This window comes from Heterodontus francisci, chromosome 8, assembly GCF_036365525.1.
Source record: "Heterodontus francisci isolate sHetFra1 chromosome 8, sHetFra1.hap1, whole genome shotgun sequence".
In the NCBI taxonomy this organism is placed as follows: Eukaryota; Metazoa; Chordata; class Chondrichthyes; order Heterodontiformes; family Heterodontidae; genus Heterodontus; species Heterodontus francisci.
The window spans coordinates 19,952,178-19,976,266 of NC_090378.1; the positions used below are offsets into that span (position 1 = coordinate 19,952,178).

Below are 24,089 nucleotides of genomic sequence, written 5' to 3' on the forward strand. Positions count from 1 at the left end.
TCTAGGTATGATTTAGCCAGGGCTTTGTACAGCTGAAGCATGACTTCTACCCCCTTGTATTCTATTCCTCTAGCTATAAAGGTCAGTATTCCATTAGCCTTTTTTGATTCTTTTTGTACCAGTTCATGATATTTTAAAGATCTTTGTATGTGGACCACAAGTCTCTTTGGACCTCCAGTGGATGATCTCATATTTTCCTGCGTTGAAATCCATTTGCTGCAATTTTGCCCATTCACTTAATCTACTAATGTCTTTTTGTAATTTTATGCTTCCATCTACATTACTTACAAAGCTGCCTAACTTTGTGTCATCAGCAAACTTGGATGAGTGGCTCTCTATCCCATTATCTAAGTCATTAATAAATAGGCTGAATAGCCTAACACAGAACCTTGCTGGACACCACTAGTCACATCTTGCCAATTAGAGTAGCCGCCCATTATTCCTATTCTTGGTCTCCTACTGCTTAGCCAATTTCCTAACTTAGTGAATATCTTCAATTGTATGGGCTTCAACTTGAGCAAAATCTCTTATGAGGGTTTTTATCAAATGCCACAGACATTCCCCTGTCCACTGCTTTAGTCACCTTTTCAAAAAATTCAGTCAGGTTCATCAGGCATGACCATGAGACCAATGAAATCCTTGCTGGCTTTCTCTGATTCAGCTGCAAATTTTCAAGATGTTCTATCCTTAATTACAGATTCCAGTAATTTCCTGACAACAGACGTTAGGCTAGCTGGTCTGGTTTTCCTCTCACCTTTCTTAAATAGGAGGGACATGTCCAATTTTCCAATCTAAAGGAACAGCTCTTGAATGGAGAGCACTTTGGAAGATTATAGTTAGGGTATCTGTAATGTTCTGACCAACTCCCTTTAAAAACATAGGAAGCTGTGGAATTTTTTTGAGACGTATCTGAAAATATCTCATTTTTAGGTGAAAAAATAGTGATTGTCAACCCCAATGAGTGATACTGGCCATGTCTATAGGGAATTGGTTTCCTTTTGAAAATGGGGATAAAGTGACTTTCTGCTGTGTTTTGACCAAAAAAGTGTTTCTCTGGGTATTGATTCTGTGTAGGAATTGAACCATCAGTTCAACCATGATAGCAAAATAAACAACAGAGATGATGTAAAGTTCTCTTGTTAGCAACTGAAAACAATATTAAATGGTAAAAGGCAAAGAGTGATAACAAAATCCTGGAACATTATTTCAAAAAGATCTGCGAACTAGACGTCGGTGGTGATGGGGCGAGAAGCCAAATAATCAGCTGATAAAAGCATAAAGCGAGGGGGTGGGGAGAAGAGAGGAGAGTTAATATGAGATACTCCTAGCCATGGGGTGGGGGAAGAGTTAGCATGAGACACCCGTGTCTGAAGCGGGTGGGGAACAGTTAGTGCGAGACACTCGTGTGCGCGAAGCAGGCGACATGGACGGCTTGAGAGGAGCGAGCCGGGGTTGGAGCCTCAGCGACACGGAGGGGCTGAGAGGGTCGAGCCGGGCTTGGGGCACGACGGAATCGGAGAGTCTGAGAGGTGGGATCACGCGAGGGCCGGGTAATGCAGTGAGCCACCGGCTTTTGCCTCTTTTGTTGTAGTCGCCTTTTTTGTCGAAACGCCGCGTTTTTGGTGGCCTGAAGCCAAAAAATGGCCTCACAATACCGACATCCACCGTAAGCGGAGCTTGGAGTGAGGTTAACAGCGATGGGCGGCGGGTCTGACCGCCATCTCATTCTGTGCCTCGGTGTGTGTGGCTGAGTGCCGGTGTGGCCGCCCGCTCCAGGCTGGGGCCAAGTTCCCCTCTTAAAATGGCGGCTATGCTAAATGAAGCCAGTGCGGGAAGCACGGCGGGGCCGCTCCTTCTGCCCGTACATCCCATGTTATCATCGCTGATCCGCATCACTCAGTCTAGATAATATAAAATGTGTAAAATGCTGCCACTAACACAGTATATTTAACTGCAACCTGTACCCGGATTGTCGGCAGCCATTTTGAGATCAGTTGATGGCGGAGCCTCTGCTGTTGAGCGGCTGCTTCACAACAGGGAAACCAATCCCCAGCCAACAACTGCCCCAAAGTACATCCAGTGCGTGAAATATTACTGCCTGTATTTTTATAACGCATTTAATTTTGTTGGTTTCCTTTGTTTTATGGTTTTGTTCCTTTACATACCTCTCAAAAAACTGAATGCAATCCATTGTGTCCTTATGGGTTTTTTCAGTAAAGGCATAAACATAACCCAACTGTAAGTTTTTGTTTAATTCTTCAATGAGCGTTATTTAATTATAAAATCAAAAACATAAATTGTTGGAATGATACCCCAAATCTTGTATCTTTCTTAGTTACACTTCAAACATTACAATTCAAATTCTTCTGAATGATCAACCTGCTTTTTGAAACATGTAATGCCTCATTTTAAATTTCTGATGCCCTTTTTAAATTCCAGTTGGGTTAAGTGTTTGGAATAGATGTATATTTCTGACTGCCCACAGGCTCACTTGTATGTAATTAAAGTATTGCCATATGGGCTGAATGGCCTCCTGTGCTGTAATTTTTCGATGGTTCTAACTTAAATAGGTGGGTTAATTTTGTCTGGGTGTCATATATAAAATGCAGAGATATATCTGCCCACTAAAGAGAACTTAAGTGAGTTATTAGACAAATGACCAGATGACCCATCAGCCCCTGATTGATGTAATCAAGCCTCTATACCAGAATCACAATTGATTTTTCACCAATATGTTTCTAAAATGTTGTCAAAAATAAAATATTTTAAATTGTAGGCACATTACAACTACTATTTGTTAAAAACAGACCTGTCTCTGTCCCTGCCTCAGCTCACCTGTTGAAACCCTCATCCACCCCTTTCTTTCCTTTCGACATACAATTCCAACGCTGTCCTGGCTAGCCTCCTATCTTCCACCCTCCATAAATTTGCCAAAACTGCCTGTATCTAACTCACACTAAACCCGCTTCACCCATTACTCCTCTGCTTGCTGGCCTACCTTAGCTCCTGGTCCAGCATTACATCAGTTTTAAAACTCGCATCCTTGTTTACAAGCCCATCCGTGGCATCACCTCTCCTTATCTCTGTAACATCCTTCCAGCCTTACAAGTTTTCGAGATTGCTGCTCCCTTAATTTTGGCTGCTTGCGCATCCTGATTTTCATCATTCCACCCTTGGCAACCATGCTTCCCCGTAGAAGGTTGATGAAGGGAATGCGTGGATGTTATTTACATGGATTTTAAGAAAGCGTTTGATAAGGTACCACATAAAAGGCAGAATTGGCATTCATGGAATAGGAGGGTCAGTGACCAATTGGATAAAAAATTGGCTTAAGGACAGAAAGCGAGTCATAGCTAATGGAGAATGATTGACAGTGATGTTTATCAAGGGTCAGTGCCATGACCATTGCTTTTTTTGATATATATAAACGACTTGGATCTTGGAGTACAGAGTAGAATCTCAAAATTTGGTGAGGATATCAAACTTGAAGGTGTGGCAAATAGTGAGGATGATATGAACAGGACATGGGCTAGCAGAATGGGCGAAGTGGTGGCAGATGGAATTTAATACTGACAAGTGCAAGGTGATGCATTTTGGCAGAAGGGATAGGGAGCAGCAATATATACTTAATGGCAAAGTTCTAGAGTGTGCGGGAACAGAGGGACCTGGGGTGCATGTGCATCAGTCTAAGGTGACGGGACATATTGAGCGAGTGGTTAGTAAAGCATATGGGATCTTGGGCTTCATAAATGAGGCATTCAGTACAGAAACAGGAAAGTTATGCTGAACCTTTATAAAGCTCTGGTTAGGCCCCAAACTAGAGTATTGCATTCATTTCTGGCACCACACTTTGGGAAGGATAGAATCATAGAAAGTTTAAGGCACAGAAAGAGGCCACTTGGCCCATTGTCAGTGTTGGCCGAAAAACGATCACCTATTCTAATCCCACCTTCTAGCATTTGGTCCTTGAGAGGGTTCAGGAGAGATTTACCAGAATGGTTCCAGGGATGAGGTTAGGTTAGAAAAGCTGAGATTGTTCTTAGAACAAAGGAGATTGAGGGGAGTTATAATAGAAGTGTACAAGATTATGATAGGCTTCGATAAGTTAGACAAAGAAAAACTGATCCCATTAACTAAAGGAACAAGGACTAGGGGGCACAGATTGTTAGTTTTGGGCAGGAGATGCGGGGGGAATGTGAAGAAGAACTTTAGAAACGCAGCAGGTAATAATGACCTGGAACTCGCTGCCCACAAGGCTGGTGGAAGAGAAGACAATCAATGACTTCAAAAGAAAATTGGATGGGCACTTGAAGAAAATAAACTTGCAGGGTTATGGGGATCGAGCAGTGCAGTGGGACTGACTGGATAGCCGGCATGGACTCGATGGGCCAAATGGCCTCCTCCTGTGTTGTAAATGGCTCTAAGTGGGTCTGGTTACAGTGACTGATTCAACAGCTGCTGCTGTTGCTGCAAACTCCCTAAAACTCTTCGCCTGTCTCTCCTTTAAGACGCTTCTTAAAATCTGCCTTATTGACCAAACTTTTGATTAACCGCCCTAAAATCCCCTGGGTGCCAGATTTTGTTGGGTAATAATCCTGTGAAGCACCTTGGGATGTTAAAGTTGCTGTGTAAATGAATGCTGTTGTTGACAACCTCAACTAAGAGATGATTTTGCCTGTGCATTTTTAATTGGGATTTTTAATTGGGGTTTTCTTGTGCAAATGTAGATCTCTAAATGAGAACCCTCTCATGAGCATCTGGCATTGTCAGCTTTAAAGATAACCATGAAATTGCAGTGCCTTTGCCCACTTTTGACATTGAAATTCGTTTGTAAATGAATTAAATCAGAGTTTGGTGGTAAATCAGTTTGTTACTCATAGCTTAGAGCTTGCTGGAGATTGGCATTGAAAGTTAGAGAGGTGAAAGGTAAATGATGGCATTTCTCTTACCTATATAAATGTAAGTTGGTTCTTGCTGAGCTATTCATCTGCCTATCAACATTTGAAAAGGAAATTCAGATTAGAGAATCATAGAAATTTACGGCTCAGAAGGAAGCCATTTAGCTGAAAAAGCTATCCAGCACACTTTCCAGCTCTTAGTCCACAGCCTTGAAGCTGATGACATTTCAGGTGCATATCCAGGAATTTTTAAATGCGATGAGGGTTTCTGACTTTGTCACCCTTTCAGGCAGTGAGTTCTCGTTCCCCAGCAGCCTCAGTGAAAACTAATCTCTCTACTAGCGTGGTTATTGACCTCTCTGCTAAGTGAAATAGGTCCGTCCTATCTGCATTGTGCATTAGCTGTGGCTCAGTGGGTAGCACGCTTACCTCTGAGTCAGAAGGTTGTGGTTTCAAGTCCCAGCGCAACAATCTAGGCTGCTCTGTGCGGTACTGAGAGAGTGGTGGCATCTTTCGGGTGAGATGGTAAATCAAGGCACCGTGTGTTCTCTCAAGTGGATGTAAAAGATCCCATGGCACTATTTTGAAGAACAGCAGAGAAGTTATCCCTGGTGTCCTGGCTAATTATCCCTCAATCAACATCACAAAAACAGGTTATTTGGTCGTTGTCACATTGCTGTTTGTGGGAGTTTCCTGTATGCAAATTGGCTGCAGTGTTTTCTTCGTTGCAGCAGTAAAAAAAAAGTGACTGCACTTCAGAAAAGTACTTCATTGGCTGTAAAGCACTTTGAGACATCTGGTGGTTGTGAAAGACGCTATATAAATGCAAGTCTTCCTTTAACATTTTAGGTTGTCAGATACTAGAGTAGACATTAAAACAGAAAGTGCTGGAACAACTCAGCGGGTCTAGCAACATTTGTGGAGAGAGAAGCAGAGTTAATGTTTCGGGTCAGTGACCCTTCTTCAGAACTTCTCTCCACAGATGCTGAGTTTTTCCAGCACTTTCTGTTTTTATTTCAGATTTCCAGCATCCGCAGTATTTTGCTTTTATATTATTACTAGAGTAGACATGTTGGCTAGCAGAAGTTTATGAAATATTTTCATGAACTTGCGCAGACTTTACACATTTTCCATTCGCACCCAGATACTCTGCATGTTCCTGATGCACCAAATAAATATTTTCTCTTAATAGCATACGGGCACCATCTAGTGACCATTGTGGGTGGTGCTTTCATTCTCCTTGATATGAAACCCTGATATGTGATTTCATTTAAAATCAAGTGGGAAAGGAACAATGTGCTGTAAATGACTATGACTCTAGTAGTTCCACTTTTTAAACTCTGCATATTTCCAGCACCAACTTGCAGTGTGTGATAAAACGATCACTTTTAGGTCAGGAATACTGGGTTTTGGAAAACTGCACACTATCTTCTTGCTATAATTCACTTATTGGGAACATAAAATATGTTTGTTATAAAAAAATGTTTATTTTGCTGAAGGGCAGTAGCGTAGTGGTTACATTACTGGACCCGTAATCCAGAAGCTTTGCCTAATGATCCGGAGGCATGAGTTCAAATTCCACCATGGCAGCTGGGGGATTTAAATTTAGTTACTTAAATAAATCTGGAATAAAGAACGAGCATCAGTAATGGTGACCATGAAACACCCGGATTAGTCTAAAAATCCGAATTCAGTAATGTCCTTCAGGGAAGGAAGTCCTTGCACCAGCATATTCCCCACTCTACCGTTACCATCAAGCCAGGAGACCCACCCTGGTTCAATGAAGAGTGCAGGAGGGCATGCCAGGAGCAGCACCAGGCATACCTCAAAATGAGGTGTCAACCTGGTGAAGCTATAACACGGGACTACTTGCACGCTAAACTGCGTAAGCAGCATGCGACAGAGCTAAGTGATCCCATAACCAACAGATCGGATCTAAGCTCTGCAGTCCTGCCAACCCAGCTGTGAATGCTGGTGGACAATTAAACAACTAACTGGAGGATGTGGCTCCACAAATACCCCCATCGTCAAGATGGGGGAGACCAGCACATCAGTGCGAAAGATAAGGCTGAAGTATTTGCAACAATCTTCAGCCAGAAGTGCCGAATTGATGATCCATCTCGGCCTCCTCCTGAGGTCCCCAGGGTCACAGATGCCAGACTTCAGCCAATTCGATTCACTCTGCATGATATCAAGAAATGACTGAAGGCACTGGATACCGCAAAATCTATGGGCTCTGACAATATTCCGGCAATAGTACTGAAGACCTGTACTCCAGAACTTGCCGTGCCCCTAGCCAAGCTGTTCCAGTACAGCTACAACACTGGCATCTACCCAGCAATGTGGAAAATTGCCCAGGTATGTCCTGTACACAAAAAGCAGGAAAAGTCCAACCCGGCCAATTAGCAGCCCATCAGTCTACTCTCAATCAACAGTAAAGTGATGGAAGGTGTAATTGACAACGCTATCAAGCGGCACTTGCTTAGCAATAACCTGCTCAGTGACGCTCAGTTTGGGTTCTGCCAGGGCTACTCCGTTCCTGGCCTCATTACAGCCTTGGTTCAAACATGGACAAAAGAGCTGAACTCAAGTGAGGTGAGAGTGACTGCCCTTGACATCAAGGCAGCATTTGACCAAGTATGGCATCAAGGAGCCCTAACAAAATTGAAGTCAATGGGAATCAGGGGGAAAACTCTCTACTGGTTGGAGTCATACCTAGCGCAAATAAAGATGGTTGTAGTTGTTGGAGGTAAATCATCTCAGCTCCAGGGCATCACTGCAGGAGTTCCTCAGGGTAGTGTCCTAGGCCCAACCATCTGCAGGTGCTTCATCAATGACCTTCCTTCAGTCATAAGGTCAGAAGTGGGGATGTTCGCTGATGATTGCACAATGTTCAGCACTATTCCCAACTCCTCTGATACCGAAGCAGTCAGTGTAGAAATGCAGCAAGACCTGGACAATATCCAGGCTTGGGCTGATAAGTGGAAAATAACATTCGTGCCACGTAAGTGCCAGGCAATGACCATCTCCAACAAGAGAGAATCTAACCATCTCCCCTTGACATTCAATGGCATTACGATGGCTGATTCCCCCACTGTCTACATCTTGGGGGTTACCATTGACCAGAAACTGAACTGGAGTAGCCATGTAAATACCGTTGCTACAAGAGCAGGTCAGAGGCTAGGAATCCTGCAGTGAGTAACTCCCCTCCTGACTCCCCAAAGCCTGTCCACCATATATAAGGCACAAGTCAGGACTGTGATGGAATACTCTCCACTTGCCTGGATGGGTGCAGCTCCAACAATACTCAAGAAGCCCGACACCATCCAGGACAAAGCAGCCCGCTTGATTGGCACCCTATCCACAAACATTCACTCCCTCTGCCGCTGATGCACAGTAGCAGCAGTGTGTACCATCTACAAGATGCACTGTAGTAATGAACTAAGGCTCTTTATACAGCACCTTCCAAACCCGCGACCTCTACCAACTAGAAGGACAAGGGCAGCAAATGCATGGGAACACCACCATCTGCAAGTTCCCCTGCAAGTCTCACACCATGCTGACCTGGAACTATATCGCCGTTCCTTCACTGTCGCTGGGTCAAAATCCTGGAACTCCCTTCCTAACAGCACTGTTGGTGTACCTACCTCACATGGACTGCAGCAGTTCAAGAAGGTATCTCACCACCACCTTCTCAAGGGCAATTAGGAATGGGCAATAAATGCTGACCAAGCCAGCGACACCCAAATCCCATGAATGAATATAAAATAAAATCTGGCCTGTATGTGACTCCAGACCCACAAGCAACATGGTTGACTTTTAACTGTTCTTTGAAATGGCAGAGCAAGCTGCCTCCTGTGAATGAATTTTTAAAAGGTGCTGTACTGTGGATGTTGAGTCTGGGTTTTGGCCAACATCTGTCTATAGTATTAGCCTCTTTCTCAAGCTCAGTGACTGCAAGATCGTTAAGGAAATCCACACTGCAAGTGTTCAAAGCCTTGTTGACGTAATTCTTGTGCACATTAAACCACAGATCATTCGATAGAGTACTCAGATTATGGCAAGTAGTTGAAGAGGGAGAGTAAGCCCTGTTCACCAGAGTTTTGCTTTCCACATATCAGGTTGTACATCTGAGATGTGATTTCTCAGATAAGGTAACACTATATAAAATGTGAGTAAACAAAATATATATGGGCCTTGCTCAGTAGATCACCTGCTCTGGGTGCAAGTTGAGTCCTGTACTTGCGGTGATGTAGCTGAATACAGTGAGATAATGAGTAGGAGCGCAATTCAGAATTGGTGTATGTAGCTTTGGTCTGTTGCAGCTCATTGTACACTCAGCAATGCTCATTATAGGACATTTTTAGCTATTCTGATTGTGCTGTGGGTGCTGTAATATTGCAAATTGATGTTTTTTTTTCTTCAATTTGTTCCCCATCGCTTCTGAAATTGTTGACTCCTTTTTGAGAGATGGTTCCATGGATGGTGGCCATGCTCTGATAGCTCACCCTCGTATTGCTGAATAAATCTTGACAGGGTTAGCAGGTTATTTGGCTGTAGAGGACATTATATTTATATAGTGCTTGTATTACCTCAGGATGTTCCAAAGCACTTTATAGCCAGTGAAATACTTTTTAAGTGTAGTCACTACTGTAACATAGGATTGCAATGCTTTGATACATTATTTTCCTATTATTCTTGGCTTCTACACTTCAAATAGGAAATCTTGGAGAGAGATCAGGGCGGCTGATCTGTGAAATGTTTTCTCTCCTTTTCCAACACAGTAGTCTCGACTGCTGCACAGGCTGACATGGGCTAACTGAGTGCAGACTAGAGATGGAACTTGGGATCTTCCTGGTCTTTATAGCTCAGAATCTGTCTTCTCAGCCTACTTGACAATTCTCTGAAATGTTAAGTTGTGGAACCTTATTCTGAAAAATCCTGACCTTTTAGAGTTTCATCACATGGGCAAGTCTTCGCGTCAGTTACTGCAACAACAGCATTTACATATTTATACGCCACTTGATGTGATAATGACCCATAAACTGTCAGAAGGACCTAGGTTCTGTGTTGTCAGACTGCTTGTCTGGCATCCCATAATATAGAAAAACGTTCCTAGGTGGTTCAGAGACTTAGTTATAAAAAAAAAATTGTTGAACGAAAAAGAGTGTTCGGATCCAACAAAAGTTTAGGAGTATCTTAAAGGAGGAGAGGGAAGTAAAGCTGAGGGGTTTAGGTAGGGAATCAGAGTTTAGGGTCTAGCCAACTGAAGCTATGACCACCAATGATATAGTGAAGGAACGAAGAACAAAAGGTTAGAGTTGTTTTTAAAAAAAAAAAAGTTTGAGTGGGGGGAGGTTACAGAGGTTGGGAGAGGTGAGACCATGAAGGAACTTAAACACAAGGATGAGAATTTTCAGTCAAAGGTGTTGAGGGGTCAGGAGCCAATATAGGTCAGCACAGACAGTGATAATGGGTGTGCAACTGTGTGGAGATAGGCTACAGGCTGCAGAGTTTTCGATGGAGGGTTGGCTTTGAAAGTATTGGAATAGCTGAGTCTTGAGATGACAGTTTAAGCAGCTGATGCACTGGAAGCAGAGGCAGGCAGTCTTATGGAAGTGGAAGTAGACCGTCTTTGTGATTGGAGGATATCGATTGAAAGTTCAGCTCGGGGATGAATCAAATGGCAAACAGTCTGATGCAGCCTGAGATGATGGCTACAGAGAAGAATGGAATCACTGAAAAGGTATGGCATTTGCAGTTAGTCATAAAGTTTAACAGGCTTATCCAAGACAGGATATTGGAAAAATAGTCTAAGCAGTGCAGAACCTAGGCCCTTGTGGTTCATGGGTTAGTATCACATCTGGTGCTGGATTTACTCATTGAACTATGCAGGTACTACAACACCATTAAATCTATATCATAAATGCTATTAACCTGAGGTCATCTCAACCATTGCAGTTGTTGGTATGCTGTAACATGCTGCAGACTCTTATTCCTTGGATGTTGTGCACCCGGTCAGTATAAAATTAACATTTTGAAAGACTTGTCAACAATCTCTGGATACCAGAAAAGTTTCTACAAAATTGTGGAAAATTGGGTCCATCCAAGAGCACTTAAAGAACCCTCAATAAGGCAATACTGCTGCCATCTGAGAATTTTAGAGATTTCATTTGGTTTATCCTTGATTTGACTATATCATGATTTGAATTTTCACTGATGCACAGGTGGATCGGAATGGCTGAACAGCGGCAGCAGCAGCAGTTGGAGTACCAGGGATAACTGGAAATCAGGTGGGATCTGAATGGCTGAGCAACACCAATTGGAGAACCGGGGATCTGGAAAGCAATCTGACTTCTACATTCACTTTTTATTTGTCACTACCATTTTGAGTGATGTAGTAGGCATCTTTTACTGCAAAAGGAAAATACTGCTCTGGAATACTGCACACTGGAAATCTGAAATAAAATCATAAGTATACCTTAACCTGTTAAGTTTAGTATGATGGCAGCCATTTTAAGAGTGATCTGTTTTCATAAATACCAAGCTAACTTTTTAAAAAGTGTTTGAGAAAATTTGAACTAGGTAGGTTCTTTATTTAGAAAATTTAAATTGCATGCAAAACTGCACCATTGTTTCCTATTGCAGTAGGGTCACCAGACTTATTTAATGTATTGACAGTAATACATCATTCAGCACATCAAATTGTTCTTGTCACTGCAAGTACCATTGACTCCTATAGACTTCACCTCGTGGTTATACAGCTCAAGATCTTCCCTGCAGCCACAATTCAAGTTACTCATTGAGCTGTTCAGGCACTTCAACTCCATTAAATCTATATGATGCATGTTATTAGCATTTGAGGTCATCTCAACCCTAGAAGTTGTTAGTATGCTGTAATGTAGTCCAGACACTTAAACCTTGTATCCCAGTCTCTATTGATGGGTATTTTACCACCATTTAAAGTCCTATACTCTATAAATAATTCTACTATTTCAGTCCAATTTAAAGTGTGTTTCTAGATGAAGTGGAAATATTGGATATTTTTTCTCTAAGTTTCTGAAAAATTTAGCATCTTCCAATGGATATGTTGTGTACGTATGGTAAGTGGCATCTCACATGCCAGAATTGTTTCTGGTGCTTCACATATTTGTGAGATATCTTCATGTATTAAAACTTAAAAATAATCCTAATGACTAGCGATTTAGAGCTCCCACCTCTAAATTGGTCTTTTTTTGTTTTGAAAACAAACTGTTTTACACTCATTATTTGTGATGTTAGTAGCTGTATCTTGTCAAACAATTTGCACTTTCTGTGCCAAATTTTTAATTGTACTACAGGGCTGAAGATTCATTAGCAGTTTAGAAAGCAATTGCAAAGTTTGAATTGCTGATACAATATCAGATAGCATCTGATTAATACAACTTGATGGAAAATCTGCTAATGAGGTTCACAGTACAGTAGTCATAATGAAATCAAACAAAAATTGAACCCTGTAGCATATTCTTTGTGGTGTGTTGCATGTTAAAGTCTGAAGTGTATTTGTTTTTTTGCCGTAACCAATTTTGTAAATTGCAACAATGGTTTGATAAGCAAATTCAACCTTCCATTGCAGAACAGTTGAAACCATTTGTCACAGGAATCACAAAAGATTTGAGTTTGTGTGCATCATCATTCAGCAAGTAATCTTCACCAATGTATTTATGGAGAATGGTAAAAGGCAAACTGAAAGATTGAATGGTGGGATTAAAAGTGGCTTAAAATTAAAATGATTGATGAATTTCTAATATTGATATAAAAATGAAACACAAGATTGAAAACAGGAGTAAGGCAGACTATCGCTGGCAGTGGAAAGCTGGCGGTAGCGGATCGGCTACCCGTTTATACTTGCTGACCGATTTACCTTTCCAGTTAAGTCAATGGAAAGGAAAATTAGGTAGTGGATAAGCGTGTCCACCACTGCCAGTTTTCCACCACTGCCAAAAGTTAAAATCAGTGCTAGTCTTGTGAAAACTTGACATTTATTTTTTTCTGTTAGGCCTGCTGCAGATCCAGCATACAGGATTTCTGAGTGCTAACAGTCTTGCAAGTAAAATTTAAATTATTACGGGCAGATGAAAAATCCAATCTACAATACACAATCAAATATCATGTCTGGAGTTTGGGCACATCTCTTAGCAGACAGCTGAAAAATGAATTTAATATCTTGAAATCTCCCTGGGATTCCTTTTGATTATCATATCTTGTGAAGATGTGAAACTTTGAAGTTTGTCCTGAAGCATTGACTCCCTATTTTCTGACTAAAGTAGGCTCTGCCTTAATTACTATATGTTTTTAATTTGGAGGACATATATCTGTAAATCCCTGACTCTCCCCTTAGCAGCAAATGAGTTTCCTGAAATGAATGGCTTAAGCAGTAATTGTGATTAAATCTGTTGAGTATAATTATTTGTGACTGGGTGAATTTTTGATAAAAATCGAAAGGTCTAGTTCTTAGTGCTTCAGGGTTTTGAAAGTTTTGAAAAATGTTCACTGTGGAGAATATTGATGCCCAAGTCTTGTAAATTTCAGTTGCAATAAGCTTCATTCAAGAATGCATTCAATAAGGGAAAAGTGGACATAAGAGGGAAGTTGGAGGTGGGGGCGGGGGGGGATATACATGACCTAAAATATGAATAGGAAATTGAATTGCTGGAAATATGAAAGGAAGCAGAAAATGCTGGCAATACTTCAGGTCTGGCAGCATCTGTGGGGAGAGAAACTGGGTTAATGTTGCAGTTTGAAGACCTTTAATCAACGATTAGACAGATTGGCCTGCTGTTTAAAAAAAAAAACAGTGGTTTTCTATAACATTTTATATACTAAACAGTGATTTGAATTCAATTTGCAATACTAGTTACGGGGCAGGATGGTCTTTTAATTCCTGTTCATAATGAGTTAAATGTTTTGCAAACTGTTGGTTCTGCTGTGAATGGTTAAAATATCTTGTGTACTGAGCAGCTCGGGGATTGATCATATCTATTATTGGTATTTGTGTAAGTGATCCAAAATTGTTAGGTTAAAGAGTAGATGGTTGAAATTTGATCAGTTCATTGAGAAAACCATTGCTCTGTTAGGCTAATAAAAATAGAGTCCTTTCCAATTCCTTTCTTCTAAAGATAAACATGTGATAGGAAAGTTTCTGGAGTGCTTCTTCTAATAATCGTTGGTCCCACATATGTGCAAATCTTCCTTGTTTCACTTGGGCAGTTAGCACTTGAACATCATGCTGTTGCATGCCCTTAAGAAAATTCTCATAATTTTGCAAGATAGGGAATTTCTGAATTGAACAGGTATTTTGCATCAGTCTTCACCATGGAGGATACAAGTAACATCCCAGAAATAGTTGTAAATGAGGAAATGGGAGGGAGGGAGGAACTCAAGAAAATGAAATCACCAGGGAAGTGGTACTGAGCAAATTGTTGGAGCTGCGGGCTGACAAGTTCCCGGGTCCTGATGGGCTTCACCCTGGGGTCCTAAAAGAATTGGCTAGAGGGATAGTTGATATGTTGATTTTAATTTTCCAAAATTCCCTAGATTTGGGGAAGGTTCCATTAGATTGGAAAATAGCCAATGTAACTCCTTTATTGAAAAAGGAGGGAGACAGATAGCAGGAAACTGCAGCTTAACATCTGTCTTGGGGAAAATGTTAGCTATTACGAAATACATTATAGCAGGACACTTAGAAAAAATCATGGTAATCAAGCAGAGTCAACATGGTTTTGTGAAAGGGAAATCATGTTTAACCAATTTATTGGAGTTCTTTGAAGAAGTAACACGTGCTGTGAATAATAGCGAACTCGTGGATGTACTGATTTCCAGAAGGCATTTGATAAGGTGCCACGTCAAAGGTTATTGCACAACATTAAAGCTCATGGTATGGGGGTAATATATATTGGCATGGATAGAAGATTGGCTCGCTAACAGGAAACAGTAGGCACAAATGGGTCATTTTCTGGTTGGCAAGATGTAACGAGTGGTGTGCCATGGTGATCAGTGCTGGGGCCTCCACTTTTTACAATTTATATAAATGACTTGGATGAAAGGACTGAAAGTATGGTTGATAAATTTGCGGATTGCACAAAAATAGGAAAGTAAGTTGTGCAGAGGACATAAGGAGGCTACATAGGGATATAGATAAGATAAGTGAGTGGGCAAAGATCTGGCAAATGGAGTATAATTGGAAAAATGTGAAATAGTCCATTTTGGCAGAAAGAATAAAAGAAAAGCCATTATCTAAATGGTGAGAGATTGCAGAGCTCTGAGATTGCAGAGGGATCTGGGTGTCCTAGTGCATGAATTGCAAAGGGTTAGTATGCAGGTTCAGTAAGTAATTAGGAAAGCTAATAGAATGTTATTGTTTATTGCAAGGGGAATTGAATACAAAAGTAGAGAAGTTATGCTTCAGTTATACAGGGCATTGGTGAGACCACATCTGGAGTACTGTGTACAGTATTGGTCTCCTTATTTAAGGAAGGATGTAAATGCATTAGAAGCAGTTCAGGGAAGGTTTGCTAGACTAATAACTGGAATGGGCAGGTTGTCCTATGAGGCTTGTGTCTGCTGGAGTTTAGAAGAGTAAGAGTCGACTTGATTGAAACATACAAGATTCAAAGGGATCTTGACGGGTAGATATGGAAAGGATGTTTCCACTTGTGGGAGAATCTATTTTAAATGGGTGACCCCTTATTTTTAGACGGAGATGAGAAATTTTTTCTCTGAGGGTCTTGAGTCTTTGGAACTCTCTTCCTCAAAAGGCAATGGAAGCAGAGTCTTTGAATATTTTTAAGGCAGAGGTAGGTAGATTCTTGATGAGCAGGGGGGTGAAAGGTTATCGGGGGTAGGCGGGTATGTGGCGTCAAGGTCAGATCAGCTGTAATTTTATTGAATGGCGGAGCAGGCTCGAGGGGACGAGTGGCCTACTCCTGCTCCTAATTTGTATGTTCAGCGTATAGCAGTTGTCTTGGCTGGAACTGGAGGAGGGTAGAAAGCTGCCTGTATGGACAGGAGATGGGTATTGGTGTGAAAGCAGAGGGGGAAACGGGTACCACTGTTTTTAAAGCTGTGATAGTCAGATATCTCTTTTTCCCAGGTGGCATGCATAGTCCCTGTAGTATCTTAGCTGTCGTTTAGAAATGAGCCCAGTGAATACATGTTAGTGAACTCTTCCACCATGAACCAGCACAGCTCTCCACAAGCACCCACCGCCCCAAAACTCAAGCTGTCACTGAGATCAGCCAACTCAGCACAGAACAGGTATTGAACCTGTGGCCACATGTCTGTATAACCAAGTCGTGTTCTGTATTTATCCACAGAGCGAAGAAGATTGGGAGTGAAGCTGAATACATATGCATTAGTTGAAAGAAAATGGAAATGTGAAATGTTCAATAATCCAATCTAGCTCTTCCTGTCAGCTGTTGCATGCACTTAGATCATTTTTGTCTCCCTTTTACCTTGATGCCAAGCATATACCTCTACCTGCTCACCCATTTATTTCTGAATGCTACAAGTAATTGATGGTCTGTTAAAATTTCATTAGTTAACTGTTACATTTAAATATTCATTTTAATCAGCATTCAGTTGAAAAGATTAACTGTTCTTTTTTAATTATAGGTATGATGAGTGGTGACTATGAGCGTAGCTCTTTTGGGAGCTCCAGGTCTTTCCTGGAATCTTATCCTAGTAGGAGTGAGAGGTAGGTGAAGCAAGCTTAGTCACTTATTACTGTCTATCTTTAGAGTCATGCTGGACATTTTTGATTCAAAGATAAGGAAAATGTATTAAGTTAATTACAAATTTCAAATCAGTTCTGGAGCTCCGATAAGCTTAAGTTAACCAAGCAGGTCTTTAAAAATTCATAACTGGGCAGAATTATTTCCAAGGCAAATTGGGTTGGCTGCTTTCTATTGCAGTAGTTGATTTATACCACTAGAAGCTGCTGATGAGACTTTCTGAAATTATCCTGGCTTTTTAGCAGTAGAGCCAAAAAGGAAGGTACAATATCATTATTTCTCTGTCCTATATGGCTTTAGAGTGATTACTTCAGATCAAACCCCAGTAGAAGCAGGTCATCTGTCACCAAAGCAGCACTTCCAAAATTGAGGGTATATTTTAAAGTTGAAGATTTTTTGTGTTTGTGGAATAAGATATAACCTGGGGGAGTGGGGGGAGCTCAGCAATGATAGTAAATTGTAAAACATCCAAATTGTATATTCTGCATTTTGCAACGAATTAAGACACATACTATATAATTTCTAGGCACAATGGGTTATTTTCAGAAAATACTTATCTCGGGTAACATAACTACAATGGCAGTTCTGAGTATGCTGAGATGTTAAGGGGAGTCCCTTTAAAGAGGAAAAGTCCTTTTGCTATGGTTTTACATTATTGAAAATACTAGTGATATTTCAATTTTTTAAATCAGAAAGTTGAAAAAGCTTTCCATTTCCTAGCACTCTTGCTTCTCACCTAATGAGCACAAAAACTTACCAAAACAGTTTTCATGGGAACATTAAAAGGAACAAGTGAAAGTACTTCTCTCAGATTGAATTTGCTTGATCCTTAATGGAGATTGCAATTTAAAATGTTTAAACACTGAGGTGTTGGAAGTAGAATGGAAATAACTAGCTTCAAACAAAGCAAAGACAGGAGACAGTGGATTTCTTTCCCTGATGGCTGTTTACATCTTAAGTCAAAACTCAGTTGGCTTGCTTTTAATCCTGTTCCCAGTGGGCACAAAGCCACACCACATAAGTACCCTGAGAACATAACACTAATTTGTTAAAATCATTAAAATCCTATCTCCAAGTCACACACCATCCTGACTTGGAACTATATTACCGTTCCTCCATCATCGCTAGATTTCCCTACTTAACAGTACTGTGATTCACACAGACTGCAGCGGTTCAAGAAGGCAGTTCACCATCATCTTCTCAAGGGCAATTGGGAATGCGCAATAAATGCTGACCTTGCCAACGTCACCCACATCCCATGAACAAGTAAAAGAATGAGCTAGTGTGGAAATAGAACTGTTACACTGTATTCGGACTGGCATTGTAGGGTATCTCTGCGTTGTAGTTTGACCTGAGAGCTCGATATACCCCAACACGTCCCCATGTTGCACTTGGGGTTCATACACACTTAAACCACATTTGAATTTTCAGATCCCAATTCCAAAAAGGTATGGCTACAATAGCCAACAGTAATTGCAACTATATGTAGGATCTATGTCATCATTCTGTACGCTTGTATATGAAGGGATTTGTAAACTTTACTTTTAAAGTTGACTGCCATAGTTCAGAAAAAACTTCATAAAGTTATAATTCAAAATGCTGTGAAACCATGGCTGAAATGGGCTTCTCAGAGCATGACTATGCCTAAGGATGTTCTGAATATATTGTATCTGCACTGAGGTACAACTGAAAAGATTATGGTCACAAATCTGATGAAATGCTACAGAGCAGACCTGGAATGTCTGTCTTTTAACTCTTGAAAGATGTGTCAACATATCCACTGCATGTAAGCGTACTGATGATGTCAGAGACTACAAAAACTATACCAATTATAATCCTGTTCAGAGGCAAGGCTGTTGGAAATCTCCATGCTAAATAGCTATGGATATGAAAACTAATTGGGTTAACATTACTACTGTTGCATAAACTGAAAAATGCTCTCTGGACACTTGTTCAAAGAATGATTTTTTTTTAAGACAAAATTTTATTAACACATTTGCATAATTTTGTATAAGGAGTTCAGCCAGAATTATAAAGGTTAGCTGCTTATGATTGTTGCTAACTGAATATGCTTTCATATTCTGGGTAGGTTTTTAACATTTTAGTGAAATGCTTAACTTTATTACTGTAAATAAGTTTTCATGCTCATTTATTTTGGAAAAAAAAAGGAAAGAGCAACTTCCATGAAATGATCTACATTTAATACTGATTGCAGTAATTGTCTATTGACTACTAATGGTTTCAATATAAAAAGGACTTCTAATTATACAGGAAAAATGCAACACGTTTTTAATTGTAAGTCTTCTTGAAAATCATGGTAAAATGCTACCTTTTGTTGAGGTTGAAAACTTATTTTCATAGCACATTTAACAATATTTTAACTAATGCTATATAATTTTTACAAACGTCAACAAGAATTTATACCTACGAAAAAGGGAATGAGTATTTGAACCCTTTTTAGCAGGTAAACAGTGTTTTGTTCTGGTTTTTATTGTATGTCACTGGTAACTTTACCGGTTTCCTTACTGTGCAATTTTTCCAGGTTTGGACCTTATGAGTCGCATGACTCCAGGTCTGCTCTGGATGGCCGTGATCTGTATAGATCTGGCTACGATTTACATGAACCAGGACGAAGTCGCTTTGGGGATAGCTATCCTGATCGATCCGAGAGCTCCTACAGGAATTTCGGTGATCAATACCTTGACCCTTATGAAGGTAGAAGCCAGAGCCGGTTATATGATAATGGCAGGTCTAACTGGGATGACACCTACACACATTCAAGTTCAATGCCTAGGGTGTGGGCTGATTCGGAAACAGGAACAGGAAGAGGAAGTTACTCTTCCTACAGCAGCTTTTCTTCACTCCTTTCGAAGCCTTCATCTGTAGGCTCTCGGGGGAGGGGAATGCTTGCTTATGCTGGCAACGAGTATGGAGGCGGATCCCTTTCGATTCTGGGAGGACAAGGAGGAGGCAGAGGTCGAGGCAGAGAAGTAAGTACAGAATCTTTGAGATTCTATTCCCTTGTTACCTTTTTATAAAGGGTACAAAATTAACCTTTTCTGGTCACTAGCATTATTTTGCTAGTGAGGGAAAATAAAATTTTTCACATGAGCTAAAACAGTTGATTGGTAGTATAGTTAATGCAATGTTTTATACTGAACTGAAAATTTTTGTTAATTGTAGGTGTTAATTTTGGCCCCCTTTTTAAAACAGTAAAACTGAATTAATACTTACCACAAAATACTTTTTCCTTCCTGAAGCCCCTCAAATTTTGGATTTAAGTTTGGAATATAATCTCCATTGTAGGGATTTTCCAGTGTTTAAAAGTAAAGCACTTTCTCAGAACATTGGGCTATGTTGAAATTTCCTCCCGAACTTAACTGTTACAGTCTGAAAAACGCTGTTACTGCACCATCTTTCATGTGAGGCAGTCTAAGTGATGCTCTGCCAATTCACCAGCATTCTCATAAGAGAAATGGAAGGTGTGGTTGCAGGTCGACCTTGTGGTTGTTTTTGGCTCTTGCATCCATCCACCCTGGCCAGGTAGCTTTGGAAGTTGTGTTGGATTCAGCACAATTTTTAAGACTTGTTAAATGTCTGAGCTCACTTTAAAAGAAAAAGCTCAGTGCCATTTTAGTTTTAACACCAGGCCTGATTTGCTCGGGATGACCTTGAATCAGATTAGGCAGTCTGGTGTGTCCATGCCAATCTTTTTTTTAAAAAAGGTTTTCCCTCTGATCTGAATCCTGAAGCAGAATTGCTGGAGCTGTGCTCCAACCCACTGTTTAACTAAACTCTTAAGGAAAAATAAAACTTGTGCTCATTGTGTGCATGAAAAAACATAAGGTGTGATTTATGGTGAAAATCAGAATATTCAAATACCCTATTTCTTGCATCTTTTATAAATTGTTGATAATTTTTTTTAAAGAGTAGAAAACTATTTTCTGATAGGGAGAGGATAGGAGCTCATGATCATAATGACTGAAGAAGTGAGAGGTTATTTGCTTATTTTAAATAAATGAACTCGAATACTTCTACGTTGATATAACACTTTTTTCTGAAAGTTGTAAACTTTTACATTTTATGTTAATTTATATCTGATAAATTGGACTTTACAATGAACAGTTTTCTACAACATAAAAACAGTTAGAGTCACTAGCTTTAGGAGAAAACATATAAACAGTACAAGGGACAGTTTAACTGCTTATTATGTTTAGATTTCTCCATGGTGTGTGCACAGTATGCCTTGAATATCTGTTGCCTTGTGCATTTTTATAATTAATATGAGCACTCTGGGGTTGTACATAGTTATTGATGATTAGGTGCATCAGTTCTTTGATGCAAGGGTCCTGCAGAAATGAGTTTAAATATAAAGTGTACATTTTTGTGATTTTTGGAAATGTTCTACATTGTGTAGACACTAGGATTTTAGTGTACTGCAGGATGTCTTTATCCATATTTGATAAAATTAAGTGGTTAAAATGTTAGGTCATTGTTGCAGTACCCTTTTTTTATTACTGGATGTCTTAAACTATGCTTTGTAACTATAGTACATTGTGTATGCATCAGCATCGTAGTTACATCTCATGCCAAAATCTGAGTTAATGTGAACTGTCTACCATGGACAATTTTTACTACTACTATTTCCAACTGTAGCTATAAGACAGGAATGAATGCATATCAGTCAACTAGCAAATTGGCTAGGTTATGTATCATCAGTAAAGTGGATTTTTTGAAAAAATTTCAGCTATGTAGTGTTTTGCTGAAACATTTATAACATTGTAAAATGGATGCAAAATGTTGTATATTCATGTTTAAAAGAACACCCTATATTCAACTTCAGTTCAGCACCAACCATTAAACATTTGCACAGTCTACCCAGTGTGATGGCATCCCATTTGTTTTCTTCCCTCCATTCTATTTGAAAAACGTAGAACTTTTACACCATACTAGGACAGGACAGAAGCAGATTGCACCAATGAAGGGGTTACATTTGTAAAGAAAAATGTTTTAAATTCTGCGACTAGTTTCATTTCCCTCCCCTTGAAGAATATAGTTGAATAGCACTTGGCATGAGTATTTCCCCATTAGCCCTGAAACTTTGCACTCCATTACCATTATTAGCAATGCATCATACTTTTGGAGATATAATCCTCACAGCCTTGATCTGTAACCAAGTCAACAGGTTCTAGTTGGCTACTTGCTTGGTGCATTTCTCTTTGTGCTGCTGCTTTCCCGATGAACAGAAAATGCCAGACTCACTTGCAAACACAGCACCCATCCTCTGGACCCTAGCCCTGCTCCTCTGAAATCTGCTTCTGCAAAATAATTGTTTTCTACTTCAAGTGCAATGCACACAATTGCTGCAGCCACTAGATCCAAGAGCCCTTGAATAGCAGAAGAGCCACATGTGGCTCATAAGAGCTGTGTCAGCCATTTCCCAAATAAACTGAATCACTTAACCTCTAATAAGACTGGAAATCTGTAGAAAGAATGCATTTAGAACATTAACCATCACTTCATTTTCTGATGATATAACACTAGCTGGGTGAAATAATTTGTAATCGTTTAACACCATCAAGATGCCACTAGCAAATTAGAATACAGCAGTAGGTTTAGGTTTGTTTTTCCTCTTGAAGAATAGCAGGGCAATAAAAGCAGTATTGATATGCCACTAATACATTTAGTTACAAAGCATGCTGTAAGCATCTACTGATATTTAAAATATTCTCCTGCAGAGTTATATACTTTTGAATAGGTGCTTTTAGGATTTTTTTCTTCCCTATTTCTTGACAGTAGCAAAATGGTCCTATTTGCAACATTTTTTGAACTTGTGAATGATTGGCAAAATTCTGATAAGTACTTGAAATTGTCTTTGCAATTGGAAGGGAATATTAGAGTGGACTACTACTGCCAAGTAACTAGAGCATTTGAAATAGCTCTTCACAAATCAAAAACTTAATTTTTTACCTCATCTATAGCATATGACACGCAGCCAATGAAAAAGATTCTAAATTAAGGGTAATCGAGCCAAAAATCGGGAATAAGCCCAGCTATCAAATGTATAAATGCTGCATAACTTGCCTCATTAAGCCAGTGTTATCAGTGTACGCAAACTGTTTAAGAATAAAATGCTAAATTAATGCACTCTGACAAAACTTCAGTAATTCAGCACATCAGAAATCTCGATCTGGGTGCAGAAATCCATGTTTTGGAATTAATGATATTTGAGTAACTTTGCACATGGTCTCTTCATCTGCCATGATTCACATCCTAAATTAGCATATGTGGAACTGTGTGCCATTCCACATGACCATTCATTTATAAACACTGATAAAATGTAAAAATAAAAGATATCTTGCCTTTGTCCTTTTTTTCCCCCACTTTGGCTCTGGCTGTGCATCTCCTGAGGTTGAATGGGGAATGTAATTTCTCCCGTGCCTGGTTGCACACAGCTGGAACTGCTCCAAAGCTTGCCTGTCAACAGCTGAAGAGTGACCCAGGGAAACAAGAAAAGATAATGAGATTTCTCTTTTCCAGAAAAAGCATAGTGACCTGCTTTTACAGTGTGAAGTCAAAATGTAGTAATAGTAAGAATATTTGTAAATTTGTGCGGTATTGCAATTTTTTGAGAAAATTGCTAAAATTATAGTTATGGAATAACTGCACTTTTTCCAGAATTTCTGTTTGATTGTCCTTAATTTAGAATTTTTTTCATTAGTTACATGTCATGTGCTGCAGTTGAGGTAAAAATGAAGTTCTTGATTTGTGGAGAGCTGTTTTCAAGTACTGTAATTACTCAAATAGTCCACTATTCTAAGATTCTTTTTGCATTCTAATATTTATTCCCTTTCAAATGCAAAGATGATTTTGAGTACATATAGATTTTTTTCTATCCTATGCACCAGTTCTTATAGGCTTTTCTGCTTACGTATCATGAATGAATGACTTCCATACCCCACCTTAATCAGTTGTCGTCTTTTCTGAATTAAAATGATCATAGGACAGAGTGAAGTCCTGTAGCAGATCTGTTGCACTAAGACTTGAGGTAGAACCCCAAACTATGGTTTTGAATGACGTGCCATGGACCTGTGCCAGTCATCAAAAAATAGATGAGAGAAACCTGTCTAATGATTATCTCCCGACCCAGTTTCACATAGCATTTTAAATACCTGCTGTCCAGATACAGGTTCAGAATCTGGGTAATTGTTTGGCCATGTGAAAATGTGATTAGCACATACAGTTTTAATGTCTAATCAGGACTTTGGTATTGTAATTTTAAAGGGAGAGGATGAGGAAGATGTAAGCAGAAAATTGTAAAAAGTATCTGAAGTATGAGGACAGGGAACTGAAAACTTCTACAGTAAATCTGAGAGCACTAAAAAACTTTAGAGGGCAGGAAAGATAGGCAAATCGTAAA

General features: G+C 39.8%; 1 protein-coding gene across 2 annotated transcripts in view; it reads left to right on the plus strand.

The window, feature by feature from the left end:
* The first annotated feature begins 1,348 nt into the window (after positions 1 to 1,348).
* Positions 1,349 to 24,089, plus strand: part of znf326 (zinc finger protein 326) — a 42,407-nt gene continuing 19,666 nt past the window's right edge. The window contains exons 1-4 of one of the 2 annotated variants that reach the window (XM_068036753.1): positions 1,349 to 1,550; positions 11,126 to 11,191; positions 16,551 to 16,632; positions 19,212 to 19,659. In XM_068036753.1, coding sequence (XP_067892854.1) covers positions 1,424 to 1,550; positions 11,126 to 11,191; positions 16,551 to 16,632; positions 19,212 to 19,659 — 723 coding nt within the window. In that variant the 5' untranslated portion in view covers positions 1,349 to 1,423. The remainder of the gene's footprint in view (positions 1,551 to 11,125; positions 11,192 to 16,550; positions 16,633 to 19,211; positions 19,660 to 24,089) is intronic. The other variant, XM_068036754.1, reaches the window with a different exon arrangement.